Genomic DNA, 19,554 nt, shown 5'->3' with positions numbered 1-19,554 from the left:
TGCAAATTGATAGTAGAATAGAAATAACAGTTGAACAGCGAATGGTATTGAAATAAGAGAATTAATCAGTAGTGAATAAGAAGATAATAAGGTGTAATTAGAGTCCATTGGATCATATAATAGTAAGGGATAGTTCTGATTATGTTGAGCGTGAGGAATAAGCCTTCTTAAACAATATTGTTTTCAATGATTCCCTAAAGTTTAGGTAGTTCTGGGTAGTTTTTGTTAATTTGGGTAAGGCGTTCCACAGTTGAGTGCCAATGTAAGTGAAGTTTGAGGCGTAAATTGATTTATATTTTAAGCCATTACAGTCTGGGTAGTGTAAGTTCAGATATGATCGTGAGGAATTAGTTCTGTTTCTGGGTGGTAAGTCAACCAATTCGAGCATATATTCAGGTACCTCACCGTAGATTATTCTGTGAATTAATGTACGTATTTTAAAGGCTATTTGTTCTTTTATAGGGAGCCAGTGCAGAATTTCTCTGAACGGTTTTGCAGATTCGAATTTAGGTTTAATTCACTGAGCCAGCCCCATATCTAACATTATACAATTTAATTAAATATGATTTTTTAGAAGATTTCCTGAATAAAGTCCCTTTGTGTGGAACATCTTATGTTACAGTTAAATACTATTCAGAGTCCCCTATTCCACTCCCCCGCCCTGCTCTCGGTACACTGCTGACACACCCACTTGAACTTTCGCCGGCTCCGTGATGGAAAGCAGTTGAAGCCGGCCAAAATCAGCTTTCGATTATACCGATTTGGCCGGGTTTAGGAGATGGCCGGCCATCTTCCGATTTGTGTCGGAAGATGGACGGCCTTCTTGTTCGAAAATGAGCTGGACAATAGCCACCCAGTTCTACTACTTCTACTACTAATCATTTCTATAGTGCTACTAGACATACACAGTGCTGTACACATTATCCCCCGGATTCTATATAGTGCGCTGAGATTTAGGTGCCGAAATTGGCGTGGATTCTATAACAACGCATGCAACTTAATTGATTTAACAAGCTAATGAGCACCGATATGAGCACTAATTAGCACTGATTAGAATTTAGGTGCACAACTTGCTAAGCATATTCTGTAAAGGTGTGCGCCAAACCTTTAACGCATGCAGGAGTTCCTCTGGGGAATATTGGAAGAACAAGTTATTTAAGGATTGCACTAATTGATGGAGGGTTTATGCAGTTGGAATGTTCCTGTGGTTTCAAGTTGATGAATAAACTGAGTTTTAAGCTACTGACTGCTGAGTGGTCGTTTGGATTAAAAGGTGTACAATTGTCTTCCAACAGACAGCCTTTCTTAATTGCCAGCCTTGTTTCCCACAGGGATTCGGATCTTAACTTTTGGGCTCCTGGGGGAGAAGAGGGTAATCCCACCCGCTAATACATCTTTCCCCAGGTGAAGGCATCGCGCGCAGGGTCAGACGGAGTCTGCCCTTCACAGGGGATCCAGCCCACTCACACCCCGGACCCAGAAGTGCCCAGGCAAAGGGGTGTTACACACAGTTACATTTCCGTAGTCCTTTGAATGAAGCATTATACTTTGCAGAAGATTAATGTATTTCCTGGATGTAAAAAACAATGAAACAAATGCTAATAGGGTGAGACCTTCCTTTTTATGTGTATTTTTATTTTTTACCAATCACAGGTTTTAATGTCAATCACTTAGACATTGCACCAAGGTACGCCAGCATTCTCATGGGAATATCTAATGGTGTCGGCACCTTGTCGGGAATGGTATGTCCACTCATTGTCGGGGCAATGACACGGCATAAGGTAAAAGTCTACTTTATATTATGGCAGCACTAAAATGATTAACCACCAACTTGATTCAGAATGGAACACAGTACTTATACCTATTTTCCCTCACCTTATTAAATCTAAAACCAGTTTACTGGAAAAAGAATGCAATAAGAACTAAATTATCAAAGAAAGTTACCAAATTAAGGGGCTCTTATATCACCTGGTGATAAGTCTACTGCTGGGTTTGTGCACAACTAATCGGCCCTACCACCGGACTCGCCCAGGTGCCTGGCAGTAGTTCCTTCTTTCCCGCATGCCATGTCCGGCACTAGACAATACTTTGGGATTTTCTAGCGCCAGGGGTGTGCCTGATTACCACCAGGTTACTGCCGGAGCCCTCACTGCTACTCCAGTAGTAAATGACCGTGCGGTGATTTTTAGATTACCATATGGCCATTTACCGGCCCTTTTAAAAAAAGACCTTTTACCGGCAGCGGTAAAAGGTGGCCTCGATGTGCGGTGATCCCGCGTGCCGACACACTGTGGGCCACCTTTTACTGCCGTTTGGAAAAAGGGCCTCTAAAAGACTCTGGGGCAATATTCAGCCAGCTGTGGTCAAGGTTTAAAAAAAATATGTTTATTGGTCAAGCCAACAGAATACAAACATAAGTGAACCATAACCAGTGGGGGATCCACAAATAGTGGGGCATGGGAGAAATGAGGTAAAGGAGACAAGTGGGGATGGGAAAATGGGGTATGGGTGGGAACAGGGAAAATCACAAAAATGGTATGAGCCAGCAGAGTGCAAGCAAATCTGGTCACTTCTGGTTGAAATGTGCCTGGATATTAATGCTGCCACCTATCCGGGTATCAGCACAGAATATCTGGGCAATCAGTGGTATCCAGATAGTTACCTAGTTAACTTAGAATAGCCTTTTTTCTGTCCTAAGTTAAGCAGAAAGTCAGTGTACTACCACTGGATATCAGCAGTACCTGGGTATCTCTTGGCTCTGCCCTAACTTTGTCTCCTGGACCACATTGGATAATGCAGTGGTGGACTCCCTAGACGTTCAGTGGTACTATTTGGTTTTGTGAAGCTATTTTGAAGGACACATGGAGGGGCATTTTCGAAAGGAACATCTAAGTTGGAATTTGGACGTCTTCGTAAAACGTCCAAATTCGGAGGCGGGGAAAAGGTCATTTTTGAAAAAAGATGGACGTCCATCTTTGGTTTCGAAAATACCAAGGATTTGGACGTCTCTGATTTTCGGCGATTTTCGAACGCAAAGACGTCCAAGTCTAAAACATCCAAATTCAAGCCATTTGGACATGGGAGGAGCCAGCATTTGTAGTACACTGGTCTCCCTGACATGCCAGGACAGCAGTCGGGCACCCTAGGGGGCACTGCAGTGGACTTCATAAAATGCTCCCAGGTACACATCTCACCATTGCTCCCTTACCTTGTCTGCTGAGCCCCCCAACCCCACTACCCCCAACTGTACACCACTATCATAGCCCTTACGGGTGAAGGGGGCACCTATATGTGGGTACAGAGGGTTTCTGGTGGGTTTTTGAGGGCTTGCTGTTTCCTCCACAAATGTAACAGATAGGGGGAGTATGGGCCTGGGTCCACCTGTCTGAAGTGCACTGCACCCACTAAAACTGCTCCAGGGACCTATGCGCTGTCATGGACCTGAATATGACATCTGAGGCTGGCAAGTAATATTTTTAATCATGTTTTTTGAGGGTGGGAGGGTGTTAGTGACCACTGGGGGAGTAACGGAGTTCATCCCTGATTCCCTCCAGTGGTCATCTGGTCATTTCAGGCACCTTTTTGTGCCTTATTCATAATAAAAACAGGTCCGGGTGAAAACGTCCAAGTTTTAGTGCTGGATGTCTTTGCTTTTTTCCATTATGGCTCAAAGACGTCCAAATCTTAGGAACGCCCAAGTCCTTCCTTGACCACGCCTCCGGTACGCCCCCTTGAGAGTTGGATGTCCTTGTGATGGACTTCCGATAAAGATTATACCGATTTGGACGTCTCTGGAGATGTACTTCCAAGTGCTGATTTATGTTGAAAGATGGGCGTCCATCTCTTTCGAAAATGAGCCTGATGGGCACTTAGGGGTCTTCATGGAATAACCTCAGCATAGACACCCTATTTAGGTTCCCAACCCAGATGATCTCTTCTAAAATTACCTCCCACCTGTGTAAGCATATTTTATAATGGCAATACATGTATGCTTTGGCACTTTCACCAGCTGACATTTACACCTGCTCCATATCATGCCTACCCACCAACTAAACAGTTTTTTTGGACCTGTTGAGGAGTGCTCGATGGTGGATATTTGCTAATTTTTCTTCATACAAAATTTTATTTTCTGAAGCAGGTTATCTCCTTCACAGCTATTTGTGCACTTTTTAGAACTCTGACATCTTCTTGCGTATGTTGTTGATGATTATAAAATAGATTTACATACACATATTCCCTCGGATTCTATATAGTGAGCCTAGTGTTCTATAACAGAGTGTGTAACTTAATTGACTTAACAAGCTAATCAGTGTTGATAACAGCACTTCACAATCAATAATGAGCACCAATGGGCAATAATTAGAATTTACGCACACAACTTGCTAAGCATGTTCTGTAACACTCTGCGCCTAACTTCTAATGCATGTAGGCAAAAAAAGGGCATGGTTATGGGCAGAGAAATGGGCATTTCATGGGCTTTCTGAAATTTACACTCATAGTTATAGAATATGGCCCAGTGCATCTAAACTATGTGTCAGGATTTATGCCATGATTTCATTGGCGTAAATGGACTCGCATAGTTGTAGGTGCTGGAGTATCAACTAAGCGTATTCTATATACCACATTTAAATCTAGGTGCTGCTTATAGAATGCACTTAGGCAGAATTGTTTTCCACATGGAATTTATAGGCGCCATAAATAGAATTCCTGCGTTACCTCTAATTCTATAAAGTCACAAAAATTGCATGGAATTGTGTGCGCAAATTTGGGCATGTGCCCAATTTACATGAGCAATTTAATTGAATAACGAGCTAATTAGCAAAGATAAATGGCTTGTTAGCAACCAATTATTGGCAATAACTAGATTTAATTGAAATATACATGTGTTAATTTAGCCAAAGGGTACATGCCTAAATTTTATGCTTGACTTCAAATCTAACTATTTAGCTTTTTGAAAAAAACTTGACACTTTTTTATTCTCTTAGGGGGTCTTTTGGAAAGTGGCAGTAAGCCCAACGTGAGCTTACCGCACGCTAATCTGGCGCTACCGCCAGCCCAATGCGAATTCTGGCTGTAGTTCAAGGCCCACCCATTCTTGCCTCAGGCCTACCCAGTCTAGTGGCCCCCAAAATATCTCATTGGCAATGCCTCACTCCTCTCTCTCTCTTTACCACTGGCGGCACGGCAGCTGCCTGTCTCTCTCTGAACCCCTTCCCCTGTCTACCTTTGAGCAGTTGCCTGCAGCAATTCCTAAAGACAACCAGTGTTAGCCTTGAGGGCTTCCCTCTACCGCAATCCCACCCTCGATGATGTCACTTCCTGTTTCTTCACTGGCATGGCGGGGATGCGATAGAGAGAAGCCTGCACAGCGGACACAGGTTGCTTACAGGAATCGCTGCTTGGAGATAGACTAGGGAGGGAGGGTTTTCAGAGAGAGAGACAGGAAGATTCCAGGCAGGAAGGAGAGAGGGGCAGATGCTGGGCAGGGGAGGCTGGGGGGGTGGAGAGGAGCAGATGCTGGGCATGGGAGGCTGGGGGGGGAGGGTGGAGAGGAGCAGATGCTGGGTGGAAGGGGAGAAAGATGATGAAATGTATGTATGGGGGTGGGATGGAAGGGCCCATCTGGGTTAATGGGGCCCACCCAAAATAGCAGGTCTGACTACGCTCCTGGTGCATAGCACTACATATTGTGAGTGGTTCTATACATAATTTATAAAAGGTGCGCTGGCCTAGTTCTACATGAGTGAACTTACACACCTATTTCTCCACTTAACCAACATATACTAAGTTATCCTCTCTAACTTTGTTCTTGTCTTATTGTCTGCGTTGTAGTTCTAACTATGATTATGTTTGTCAATTGTTGCATCTAGACCCGAGAAGAATGGCAGAATGTATTTCTGATAGCCGCAATAGTGCACTACAGTGGGGTAATATTCTATGGTATCTTCGCCTCTGGGGAGAAGCAGGAATGGGCAGATCCAGAAAACCTTGGCGAAGATAAATGTGGAATCCTAGATCAAGATGAATTAGCTGAAGAGACTGAACTGAACAGCGATTCTTTTGTTAGTCCACAGAAGAAAATGTCTTATGGTGCTACCGTTCACAGCAGTGAGGAGCGAAAGAAAAACTGGAGAAAACACAAGGGAGTGACGCAGGACTTAGAGGTGGAAAACCCACTTTACCATTATGAAAATGGCAATTTTCAAGATACGTCGTAATACTGGGGAGTGACTAGTATGGTAATCAGCGGTCAGTCAATATCCGCATCGACAGGCATTTCCTGGTATGCTCATGCTGGCCATGTTAACCATTCTAGTTCAGAAAACAGGCTGAGGATATTATTTTCCTTTATTTTTTAACCTGGAAGTTTCTTCATGCTCTTTCGTACTTCCAGCTTAATTGGAACCAGGACTTGGATCTACCTTGTGAATCTCTCTACTCCATTTGATATCTTTCTTTCCTTCTCCCCCACCATATGTATTGGTCATTGCAGTGACTCTTGGGCAAGAGAACAGGAATACTGCCACTTATGTGTCATCCTTAAGCAGAGAGTATGATCTGCTCCCTGTCAGGGGTTGTAAATGTTTCCTTTGCAGCATGACCCTGCTGATGAAGGGAGCAGAAAATCTGAATGGGGTATTCAACCAGGGAACTTCTGCAAGAGCCTGCCCACTAATGAGGACATTACGCAATGTATTACAGCTCTAATGAGCTTGCTTGTAAGGTATACAAAACTTGAGATTCACTTGGACTTTCAGAGGAGGAAATGTACTACGTATTTTGCATAATGCAAAATGGGTGACGCCTCTTAGTACACTACATCTGGCCTCAGTCATAATTGAGAGAGAACACAGTTATCATAAAACATATGAGCATGGGTGGAATATGAGAATGACCCTATTTATGTCTTCTTATTGGGTTTGTTGACGAAAACCCGTCTAACCAGTTTTCCTCAATGTATTTTCATATCTTGTTTCACTCTGTACTGGAACTTACACTGCAATCAATTTCATTGAGCTTCTGGTCAGAAATCTGACATTTGGATTCATATTGTAGGATTGAAGCTTAGTTCAGGTTCAGGTTTATTTCATTTGATTAACCACATAGTGAAAATGTGATATAATCATCAGCATTTTTATTGCAAGTTGTATCCACGCTAACAGGAGACCATCATAAAACAACCCAAGGGTCACAATCTAATGAAAACACATATCTTTGATAAATTACACATCCTTCACAAAACTTCCTTGACCGAGCTTCAAATATCCTCAGCTTTCTAAAAGAACTGAGACAGAAATCTCAGAAGACAGGTAAGGTTTTTCTTTTATCATTTAAGAAACAGAAAAAAAACCCAAGAAAAGTATGCTTCCTTGGTAAGATGCTCATTCACTCTTAAAACATAAAGCAAGGTATGAGGAATTAGGCAGTTTATAAAATAATAGCAGCTAAGCTCAGAACAATTTGTTTGGTCATCCCATTTTGTTCTGAGAGACTTTCCTCTAATTCAGCAGAGTGTAGCTGTGTGCTGAACCTTTAGGATGGATAAAGTGGTAGCTCTTGACATTGCACAGAGAGATGAATCCAGAAGGGGTAGCAGATGAAATTTGAGAAAAGCTATGAGTTGAATGTAAATTTAATACTGTCATTTTATGTTAATGTTAACTGATTTGGGTTTATTTATTGTTTTGCATTAACACTTGTTTGTTTATTTTATTGTAAACCACTTTAAAACCTTGGTTGTATTAAACGGTATATTAAGTAAACAAATTATATTATGAATTGGAAAACCATCTGGCTCCTAGCTTTATTTACTGAAGTGCCAGGAGCTGGGAAAGAGTAACATCTTTTTTCCACTGCAGATCACCTAGAGGGGCATAATCGAACGGCACCGGCCATCTAGATGGCGGCCCATCTAGATGGCCGGCGCTGCAAAAGGCGGTCTAGAACCGTATTATCGAAAAAGATGGCCAGCCATCTTTTGTTTCAATAATACGGTTGGGGAAGGCCAAATCTCAGAGATGGCTGGGTTTCAGATGTCTGGCATCGGTTTTCGCCGATAATGGAAACCGAGGCCAGCCATCTCAAACCCGGCCAGGTCCAAGGCATTTGGTCATGGGAGGAGCCAGCATTTGTAGTGCACTGGTCCCCCTGACATGCCAGGACACCAACCGGGCACCCTAGGGGGCACTTCTAAAAAAAAAAATTTAAAATAGCTCCCAGGTGCATGGCTCCCTTACATTGGGTGCTGCTGAGCCCCCCAAATCCCCCCAAAACCCACTCCCCACAACTCTACACCATTACCATAGCCCTTATGGGTGAAGGGGGGCACCTACATGTGGGTACAGTGGTTTTTGGGGGGGTTGGAGGGCTCCCATTTACCACCACAAGTATAGGGGGGAGGTGGGCCTGGGTCCACCTGCCTGAAGTGCACTGTACCCACTAAAAACTGCTCCAGGGACCTGCATACTGCTGTCAGGGAGCAGGGTATGAAATTTCAGGCTGGCATAGAGGCTTGCAAAAAAGATTTAAAAAATTTTTTTTTGGGTGGGAGGGGGTTGGTGACCACTGGGGGAGTAAGGGGAGGTGATCCCCGATTCCTTCCGGTGGTCATCAGGTCAATTGGGGCACTTTTTTGAGACTTGGTCCTAAAAATAAATGGACCAAGTGAAGCCGGCGAAATGCTCCTCAGAGCAGGCCTTCTTTTTTCCATTATCGGCTGAAGCCGGCCATGTCTTACAATGCCCCTGTCCCACCTTCCATACCCTTCCGAAACGTCCCCTTTAACTTTGGCTGGCTCTGCGACAGAAAGCAATTGGAGCCGGCCAAAGTCGGCTTTCCATTATACTGATTTGGCCAGCTTCATGAGATGGCCGGCCATCTCCCGATTTGTGTCAGAAGATGGCCGGCGATCTCCTTCGGGAAAATAAGCTGGCTAGTATTCTCAGGCCAGTGCAGAGGTATTAGATGTCCTAGGTGAAATTTCAGTCTTGCGTTCCTTCCCCTCATTTATCTAGACTTCCTTCAGATTTTCACAATTCAATTCAATAATTATTATTATCCCATCACCTGTCCCAGAGGAATGGTATAAAATCACATAGATGAACTTTGTTTTGTATTTACCTATATAATAAAAACAATTGAAATAAAAAAGAGTGGGAAATAGACTGGGCTGACCAGAGACAAACAAGGAGACTTCAGTCGATTGTAGATAATTTATTGGGGCAAAATTAAATGACTCTTTAAATTTGAAAATTATCTTCCCAGAGGCAGTGAATGCTGTTTCCACAGCACTCCCAGCTGGACTGACAATTTATTTATTTACTAGTAAAAAAGGCCCATTTCTGACACAAATGAAACGGGCGTTAGCAAGGTTTTCCTCGGAGTGTGTATGTTTGAGAGAGTGTATGTGAGAGTGACTGTGTGTGTGAGAGAGAGTGAATGTGCGAGTGTGTGTGTGTGAGAGAGAGAGTGAGTCTGGGTGCGAGAGTGTGTGTGAGAACGAGAGTGTGTGCAAGTGCATATGTGAGACACAGTGTGAGAGAGAGAGTGTGTGTTTCACACAAATACAGTGTGTGCGAGAGAGTGTGTGTGAGACAGGGCTCTCCGTGAGACTGAGTGTATGAGACCAAGAGAGTGTGTGAGTGACTGTGTGACACATAGAGAGTGAATGTGATAGTGTGTGAGAGACAGTGTGTGAGAGTGAGAGAGAGAGAAAGAAAGACATTGACTGTGTGAGAGAGAGAGAGTGTATGTGTGACAGAGATACCTCCCCCCCTCTGGTGTCAGGCCCTCCCCCCTCTCTCTCTGGTGTATGAGTGTTACTGTGCAGGACGCTGAGCTCTGGCTGTGCTTCAAGGAACTGACCAATCCTATTTAATAGAATGCACCTCCAACATTCTGAAGCCGAGAAACCTCGTGTGATTGGTCACTTCTGCTTGTGACAAACCCGGAAGTACCTGATGTCAATTCAGGAGATGGATACAGAGAGCAGGAATGCCTCAGCCATGCAGTCAGCTTCAGAATGTTGGAGGTGCGTTTTATTATATAGGATTATGATTTTTTTAAACTGACTTTTTGATGGAATTCACTCAAGGTGGTGTACAGTAAGAATAAATCAAATATTAGCTATAGACAAATACAGCAGTAAAAATATTCAAATAACAATACAATGTATGGCACAGCATACTACTTACAACGTCAACAGAATACGTAATAGAACATTTTAATTGATAGTGAAGGGTAAAGCAAAGATGTAACATATAGACAGATAAGAGAGTAAGATGAGTTTGAAAATAAGGTGACTAATTTAGCAAAAGGTGCACATGAGGTCACAGAGATGGTTAAATATTATCTCAGCTAGGGTAGGAGTGAATAAACATGTCCTGCTGCAGTATGTGCAGCCTGTGTCACTCCTTGTGTGTGTGAGTGAGACTAACAAGTTAGTTACTTCTTCCATTAAAGGCTTGGTTGAAGAGCCAAGCTTTCACCTGCTTCCTGAAGTAGAGATAGTCTTGTGTTAAGCAGAGCCCTGAGCTAGGAATTGAACCACGATTCCTCCATGTGACACAGTACTGCCACTGGGTCAGCCCTGTGGCATTTGCATATAATGGAGGATCAGTACTAAAGAGATGCAGGTTGAAAGAATACAGCTGGCCCATGCAGCTGATCTACTGCTATGTCTCTATGTGCCCTGTTTACAAAGGTGCCAGGGGCGTAGCCAGACCTCACGGTGGGAGGGGGCCAGAGCCCAAGGTTGGGGACACATTTTGAGTGCTGCTCCGCTGTCCCCCCACTGCCACGCCTCGCCTCACCTCACCTCACCTCCTCACCCCCCCACCGCCTTGCCTCCTCGTCCCCCCACCGTCTCGCCTCCTCGCCCCCCCACCGCCTCGCCTCCTTGTCCCCCCACCGCCTCGCCTCCTCGCCCCCTCGCCCCCTCACTAACAAATACCTTTGCTGGCGGGGGTCCCCAACCCCCGCCAGCTAAAGCCTTCTTCAGCACAGTCTCCGGCGCAGCCGCGTTCGCTGCCTGCCCCCTGCTCTTCTTTCTTCTTGCTGTCAGCGTGCACAGGAGGAACAGGAAGAAAGAAGAGCAGGGGGAAGGCTGCGAATGCGGCTGTGCTGGAGACCGCGCTGAAGGAGGCTTCAGCTGGTGGGGGTTGGGGACCCAAGCCAGCCAAACCAGGGGCCCGGGTGAAATTTGCAGGGGCCCAGGCCCCCATGGCCCCCTATAGCTACACCCCTGAAAGGCGTACTAGCATTTGTAGGACTATAGAAATACTATAGGAATCTACATGTTTAGTGTGCAGTAAAAATGCTAGCGTGCCTTTGTAAACAGGGCCCTATGACTTTAATTTGCATATTTTTGCTGCTGTACCAGTTGTAAATAAATGCCAGTGATAATCATAAGTACATAAGTACATAAGTAGTGCCATACTGGGAAAGACCAAAGGTCCATCTAGCCCAGCATCCTGTCACCGACAGTGGCCAATCCAGGTCAAGGGCACCTGGCACGCTCCCCAAACGTAAAAACATTCCAGACAAGTTATACCTAAAAATGCGGAATTTTTCCAAGTCCATTTAATAGCGGTCTATGGACTTGTCCTTTAGGAATCTATCTAACCCCTTTTTAAACTCCGTCAAGCTAACCGCCCGTACCACGTTCTCCGGCAACGAATTCCAGAGTCTAATTACACGTTGGGTGAAGAAAAATTTTCTCCGATTCGTTTTAAATTTACCACACTGTAGCTTCAACTCATGCCCTCTAGTCCTAGTATTTTTGGATAGCGTGAACAGTCGCTTCACATCCACCCGATCCATTCCACTCATTATTTTATACACTTCTATCATATCTCCCCTCAACCCTGTCTGATCTCCTCTTAAGGAAGTGGTTCCCAAACCTGATCCTGGCAGCACCCCATCCAATCAGGTTTTGAGGATATCCATAATGAATATTTATGAGGTAGATTTGTATGAGGTGGAGTATTCTGTAATACTGTTTCTGAATAAAGAATGTCGAAAAAAAACCCTGTGCTGTCAATGCTTGTATGAAATTTATGCTTTCCAGGAAAAGCACAGGCAGTTCAGCTGTAATTTCTATCATATCACAATGCATTCTGTTCTGTGCAGCACTGGAAGCGATTTTGCACCTTATTTAAAAAGGACTTTGCCTCATTCTCTGGAAAATAAAAATCTTTATTGAATAAGGTTCCATATGATGTGAGGCCACATTCAGACATGAATAGGGTAACTGTCAAACTCTTTTATGTGAGTAAACAGTGATGTACACATATGAAAAGCACTGCTGAAAGTTGTCCACCCCCCACCCCCCTGGAGGTAAAATAACCCATGTAGTACATAGTGCAAGTATTCTTACAAGTGACAAAAATGAAAGCGACCATGGGGCTTTCATTCAAAAGTGTATTCTTAGGAGGTAATTCTCTGCAGGTCACTAGAGAATTGCACGGGGACAGAAATCTAACCCAGCCTAGCCCGGCCCCACTGGAATCTAAACCATCCCCACCGGTCCATGCTGGAATCTTTACCCATCCCCACCCATTCCCGCGAGAATTTAACCCATTCCTACCCATCCCTGCAAGAATTTAACCCGTCCCCACAAGAATTTAATGGTTAGCTCTCTGTGTCTCTCTGGGTTTGAGCCACAGCACTGCAGACAAGGAAGGAACAGAAGTTCAAACTCTGGTGCGCACATGTAAGACATCAGATTTGCTGGCACTGTGTGCTGAGAGGTTGCCACATGCACACATCAGTAGATCAGGTGACCTCTGATGCTAGTGCTTGTGTCAGAGTTGAGGTCTTCCATCAGCCTGGGAACAGAGAGGATTAATGGAAGACTTTCTGCATCTGCACTGTTAAAGTGAGGAGGAGGAGGAGGAGGTGGCATTCAAAGGACTTGGTACTTGGTAGGTAAGAGGCTGACACAGGTGCAGCTTATAGTTCCACAGGAACCCTGCAGGAACTGCTTCCATCCCTACGGGAATCCCGCAGCCACGGAGGGGATTTCCACAGGATTCCCGCAGATTTTGCATGATACCCGCAATCCTCATTCCTGTGAACGTCTCTACAGGCCACTTAAAGTCAGGTGCTGAGATGGTGCCAGTCAAGTGCAAATTCTATATTGGCATTTATTTATTTTGTCAAATTTGAAATACTGCCATGCAGTTTATGGAATACGCCAAATGCCCATCCATGCGACTAAATTTAGGCACGGACAGTTACACCAAGTAAAACTTGATGTAAATGCCAGCGCCTAAATTAGTCACAGACTGGGTGTATTCCATAACAAAACGTAGATTTTAGACAAATCCACAACCTGCCCATTCCATGCCCATGGCCGCACCCCGTTTTCAACAATGCAACTTAAAATTTACATGCATCACGTTAGCTTAGACAGTTGTGCTCATAAATTCTAATTAATGTCAATTAGTGTCAATTGTTAATTGGCAACTATAAGTGCTAATTGGCATATTAACTTATTAAATTGTGCATGCAAATCCAGAATATGACTGGATTTGCACACGCAGCTTAGATTGCGCTATATAGTATCCAGGGGATAATGGACTAGATTGTATAAATGGCGCCTAGAAAAAAAATTGGTGCTGAAAAAAATAGCTGAAAAAAATAGTTAGCACTATTCTATAAACTGCGCTTAAAGTTAGGTGTGTTTTGTAGAATAGCGCTTAGCTTCGGGAACCATGACTACATTTTGGTGCAACCATTTACACCAATGAAAACCTGGTGAAAATACCTGTACATAAATTATGTGCAGATCTCCCTAATTGTATAATAATGCACACAAATTGCATACTCCTCCCATGGCCACACGCCCTTTTAGAGTCTGCACACTAGAATTTACGCGCATCTCTTTATAGAATATGCCTAAAAAGATATACGTGTAAATTATAATTATTGCCAATTAGTGCTGATAACTGCTTGTTACTGCCCATTTTATCGGCGCTGATTGGCTTGTTATTCAATTAAGGTGCGCACATGCACACATTTACATGCGCAACTCAAAGTGCCATATATAGAATCTGGAGGAATGTGCTAATTTACAGAATACTGTAGGTTATGCATGTTTGTTGCATTTACACAAATGCAGTTATGCCAGTGGCTGGTGCCGATAGTGGGTTACTCTAAATTCTACAATGGAATCTGGACATCTACAGTAGATGCAATTATAGAATAGGTTCTTCCTGTGTGTTCTCAGGACCTAAATGGAGGTACCCAGTTATAGAATTACCTTCTCAAGGGGCCCATTTTATCAAGCTGCGCAAGTGTCTATGCGCGCCTGTTACAAGAAGTGATTTATCTTAGGGGAAAGAGCTCTAGAGCACTCGCTAATATTTCTCCACCACTTACCTATAAGGTAAGAATGATTTACAATTGCAAGAATAACAGAAATTATTTATTGGATTACATTAACCTGCATTAGCAGGTTTAAGAAAGAACAGGAACACTATATATTTAGATTCAATAGGGTTTATTAAGTTACAATTTTAGCAATTAATGTTGCAGCAGCGAGAGATGAGTCTTAAGAGATCTTATAGAGAATCTGTGCAAGCAGGGTAACAAATCTAGATCAAAAGTTATAACTTACAGAACAGTCTTTGTTTGTAGAACATGCTGTAGTCCAGTGAAGAGCCATGAGGCAGAGGCAGGTCCTCACAGCAGGCAGGTGGGCTACAGGTTTCCAGAGCAGCAGATCCCAAGAAGAAGCAGGTCCCAAGAGGCTGAGCTGGGCTGTTTCCAGGCCTTTTATAATGTTCCCTGAGTCCTGGATATTGAAGCTTTCAGAGGATCTTGGGTATTGTAGTTTGCAAGGGGTCACATGCCATCAGCCCTTTGTCTTTACATGTGCTGAAGTCTTATCTGAAGGGGGGAGCACTGAGTCCTCTGTGGCAAGTGGTTTATGGCTTCCTGTTTATTCTTTCATTCTGAGTCAATAGCTGGAGTTATACCTTCCCAGACCCTCTGTTTGCAATTGTGTTTTGATGTTGGTGAGCCTTCAGGTACCCACCTTAGTCATGCTTTTGTTACCAGTCCTTCAAGTGGGAGGAGAAGGAAGTTTTATATCTCTGTGAAGCAGCACTTTTGTCTCTGTTAAGTGTTCCCAAAGGGAGGGGGAAGAGGGGCTTGAACTGAAAGCCAGTTTCTGCTGCAGTTTCAAATATATTTTTAAAGCTGTATTTTTGTATTGCTATATATATTTGTATCTGATACAGCACAATTCTACATATTTCAATAATTCTGCTGCATATTTAATTCTGACAATCGAACTGACATCATGTTACACGCCCAACATGCGCCAAAATGGAGTTACCACCTGGCTACGCGTGGCTCTTGTGGTAATTTCATTTTTTGGCATGCGTCCGATATGCGCATCCAAATTTCAGATGTGCGTATCGGGCACACGCCAAGTGGCATTTGCCGCACGTAGGTCATTACCGCGTGAGACTTTACCGCTAAGTCAATGGCTGGTGGTAAGGTCTCAGACCCAAAAGGGACGTGCGCCAGTTTTTATTTTGATGCACGTCCATTTTCAGCACAAATAAAAAAGGGCCTGTTTTACAGGCGCGCTGAAAAATGGACCGGCGCGTGCCCGAAACCCACGCCTACACTACCGCAAGCCATTTTTTTAGTGCACCTTAGTAAAAGGACCCCCTAGTGACCAGGTTCAGGGTGTGCTTGCATCAGGTTCTTGAGGGAGCTGCAGTCTGTGGCCACAGGCTAAGGACGGCTAATGCAATGCCTGGGTTAGGCAGGAAGGAGACAGAGGAGGACTACAGAAGAGGGTAGACTCTAGGTGACAGTGAATTTTATTTTTATTTATTTTTGTTACATTTGTACCCCGTGCTTTCCCACTCATGGCAGGCTCAATGTGGCTTACATGGGGCAATGGAGGGTTAAGTGACTTGCCCAGAGTCACAAGGAGCTGCCTGTGCCTGAAGTGGGAATCGAACTCAATTCCCCAGGACCAAAGTCCACCACCCTGACCACTAGGCCACTCCTCCACTGTTGCTACTGTTTGAGATTCTACATAGAATGTTGAGATTCTGTTGCTACTATTGGAGATTCTACACAGAATGTTGCTATTCCACTAGCAACATTCCATGTAGAGGTCAGCCCTTGCAGATCACCAATGTGGCCACGCAGGCTTCTGCTTCTGTGAGTCTGACGTCAGACTCACAGAAACAGAAGCCTGCGCAGCCTTCTACTTGGAATGTTGCTAGTGGAATAGCAACATTCCATGTAGAATCTCCAATAGTAGCAACATTCCATGTAGAATCTCCAATAGTATCTATTTTATTTTTGTTACATTTGTACCCTGCGCTTTCCCACTCATGGCAGGCTCAATGCGGCTTACATGGGGCAATGGAGGGTTAAGTGACTTGCCCAGAGTTACAAGGAGCTGCCTGTGCCTGAAGTGGGAATCGAACTCAGTTCCTCAGTTCCCCAGGACCAAAGTCCACCACCCTAACCACTAGGCCACTCCTCCACTCATGAGCCCAAGAAAAGTGGGAAGTTAATTCATAGTATTACAAAACCACGATCTGTGTACACAATGGAGGTCTTCAAATATAGTACTTTATAGTAAGCAGGTCAAAGGTTTCTGTTTCCAAACCAAGGGGCAGATTTACATAAAAACCTGATGTAGCAGTGAGTGACAAAGGTTTTATTTATTTCATATTATTATCTGTTGACTTTTAAATGACTTTAAGCACTGAAGGCCAACTGATGGAGCAATGCTTAGGCAATGATTAAGCAGCTCCTCTTGACAGATCTTTTATGGCACAACTGTAAAAATGTGAAGCAGATGACTAATATTTTAAGTGTCTTAAGCAACAAGATTGCACAATTTGGAAATCTTTATTGAACTTCCTGAATTGTAGCTGGTAGGTAATCCAAAGGCTTAATGCGATTTTTTTTTTAAGAGACTTGAATTTTTCTAAATGTTTATTTTATACATCTTTGAAATTGTTCCTAGTTCCCCGGATGCCATACGTGCTCTCTTTTCCAAGTAATGTGATTGCAGTCTGTAATTTTCTGTGTGTTTTAACATCAACAGACTTCAGTGGACAGGGAAGGGTTTAATGAGTTACTTAGGTAAGGTTTGCTATTCAGTTTTTCTGGACTGAGAGTTCCTAAGTGTTGGAGATGTCAGGGTTAGATGAAAATTGTGAACTGGGGTCATAGGGTGCTTGATTATTTGCGGTACAAGTTTATCAATAGAAATCAAACAAAATAAAACATGGAAAAGAAAATAAGATGATACCTTTTTTATTGGACATAATACATTTCTTGATTAGCTTTCGAAGGTTGCCCTTCTTCGTCAGATCGGAAATAAGCAAATGTGCTAGCTGACAGTGTATATAAGTGAAAACATTCAAGCATTACTATGACAGTCTGACAGGGTGGGAGGATGGGGGTGGGTAGGAGGTATGCAATGGGGACATCAAAGCATATCATTGATATTCTAACAGGATGAGTGTGGATAGGTGAGGGGTGAATGACATTGGATGGATGCTTCAGAAGTTAGTAAAGGGACAGACAAAGAGAAAATTTTACAAGGCCGTTTCCCCAATAGTTAACAAAGCTAAACATGGAGAAAAGCCACTCATTTGATTTAAGAACTTGATCTACTACTACTACTTATCATTTCTAAAGCGCTACTAGACGTACGCAGCGCTGTACACTTGAACATGAAGAGACTGTCCCTGCTCGACAGAGCTTACGATCAGACAGACAAACAGGACAAATAAGGGATAAGGACAAAGAGTAGCAAGATTCCGGAATTCCATGCGGAATCCCAAACAGTAGCAAGATTCTGGAATCCCAAAGACTACTACTACTACTAATCATTTTTAAAGCGCTTCTAGACGTAGGCAGCGCTGTACACTTCAACATGAAGAGACAGTCCCTGCTCGACAGAGCTTACGATCTAATTAGGACAGACAAACAGAACAAACAAGAGATAAGGGAATATCTAATCACTATCAATTTACATAACCATGAAATAGACATTTAAGGAGGGGGGGGGGGGGGGTACTTATCAATGTGAATAAGACAGATTAATTTACTACTAACTCGTGCTATTTTAGCCCAGGTCCCATTTTATGCAATGAGACCTAATTAGTAATAACCCAGGTTAACCATAAAATAACCCATCTTAACAGTAGCCCATGTTGATAACTTCCCCCCTAAATCATCTAAATAAACATCAGTTTATATTCTAAGACATAAATAGGAAAATACTAATTGATCCCACTTCCAGAACTCCGGGGCCATTTTACTAAGCTGTGTAAGTGTCTACATGAACCCAACATGCGCAAACATGGAGTTACCGCATGGCTCCTGCATGGCTCTTGTGGTAATTTCGTTTTTGCCGTGCGTTTGATACGCGCATCAAAAAATCATTTTTATTTTCTGCTGCACATATCGGATGCGCGCCAAGTGGCATTTGGCGCGTGTAGGTCGTTATCGCCAAGTTACCACATGAGACTTTACCGCTAGGTCAATGGCTGGCAGTAAGGTCTTAGACCTAAAATGGACGCAGGGCAATTTTCATTTTGCCACACGTCCATTTTCGGCAAAAAAATAAAAAAGGCCTTTTTTACAGGTGTGCTGAAAAATGACTCTGCGCGCACCCAAAACCTACGTTACCGCAGGCCATTTTTCAGCGCACCTTAGTAAAAGGACCCCATCCTGATTTACTTGTTTTTCCCTCTGAATGCCACAGTTCAAACTCATAAATTGAAAGAACAGGTTTATTTTATCCTGTTAAGTTACTTCTGCATGAGCAATGGCTGAGTTCCTTTTGCTTCACATTGCATCTTTACTGCTGCATCAAAATAGCAGGACTTGTTCAATGGCTTCCTCCTTGCATTGGCTTGGGTAACAGTTCTACAGTATGTGTGAGCAATATTCTCCAAGGTTGACATAGATATATTCAGAAAGCTTGGCCAGCGATTGGCAAATTTGCTGTGGAAAGTTCCTAATGGAATCAGATATTTCTGGCCTTGATACTCCACCCATACCCTGGCAGTATTCTGTACACTCAAGGTCTAAGCTTTGTCAGCAGTTATCCAACGAGATGTGGGCATTAGTTCATGAAATCAAAGCAATTTACGATCACTGAACTTTCAGGTGGTTCATTTTAAAAATACTTTTTTTTTTTCAAAAGAATGATGCAAATGTCCTATCAGGACTGACAGATGATTTATTTAGTGGGGAAGTTGTCAACATGGACTATCATTAAGATGGGTTTTCTTTACCACTAAGAAGGAAGATATGATAGAGGGGAGATATGAGAGCGGTTTATAAAATAATGAGTGGAGTGGAACAGGTAGACAGACATGAATCGCTTGTTTACTCTTTCCAAAAATACTAGGACTAGGGGGTACGCAATGAAGCTACAAAGTAGTAAATTTAAAATGAATCAGAGAAAATTTTTCTTCACTCAATGTGTAATTAAACTCAGGAATTCGTTGCCAGAGAATGCGGTAAAAGTGGTTATCTTAGCGGGGTTTAAAA

General features: G+C 43.3%; 1 protein-coding gene across 1 annotated transcript in view; it reads left to right on the top strand.

The window, feature by feature from the left end:
• SLC17A8 (solute carrier family 17 member 8) overlaps positions 1 to 7,666 on the top strand; it is a gene marked incomplete at its 5' end in the record, with an annotated part of 104,168 nt that extends 96,502 nt beyond the window's left edge. Inside the window, 2 exons of the mRNA XM_030214893.1 lie at positions 1,654 to 1,781; positions 5,871 to 7,666. Coding sequence (XP_030070753.1) covers positions 1,654 to 1,781; positions 5,871 to 6,218 — 476 coding nt within the window. The remainder of the gene's footprint in view (positions 1 to 1,653; positions 1,782 to 5,870) is intronic.
• Positions 7,667 to 19,554: the final 11,888 nt, after the last annotated feature.

The sequence above is a fragment of the Microcaecilia unicolor genome, chromosome 9 (assembly GCF_901765095.1).
Source record: "Microcaecilia unicolor chromosome 9, aMicUni1.1, whole genome shotgun sequence".
In the NCBI taxonomy this organism is placed as follows: Eukaryota; Metazoa; Chordata; class Amphibia; order Gymnophiona; family Siphonopidae; genus Microcaecilia; species Microcaecilia unicolor.
The sequence above is the reverse complement of the archived record's forward strand: the minus strand, read 5'-3'. Positions and strand labels throughout refer to the sequence as shown.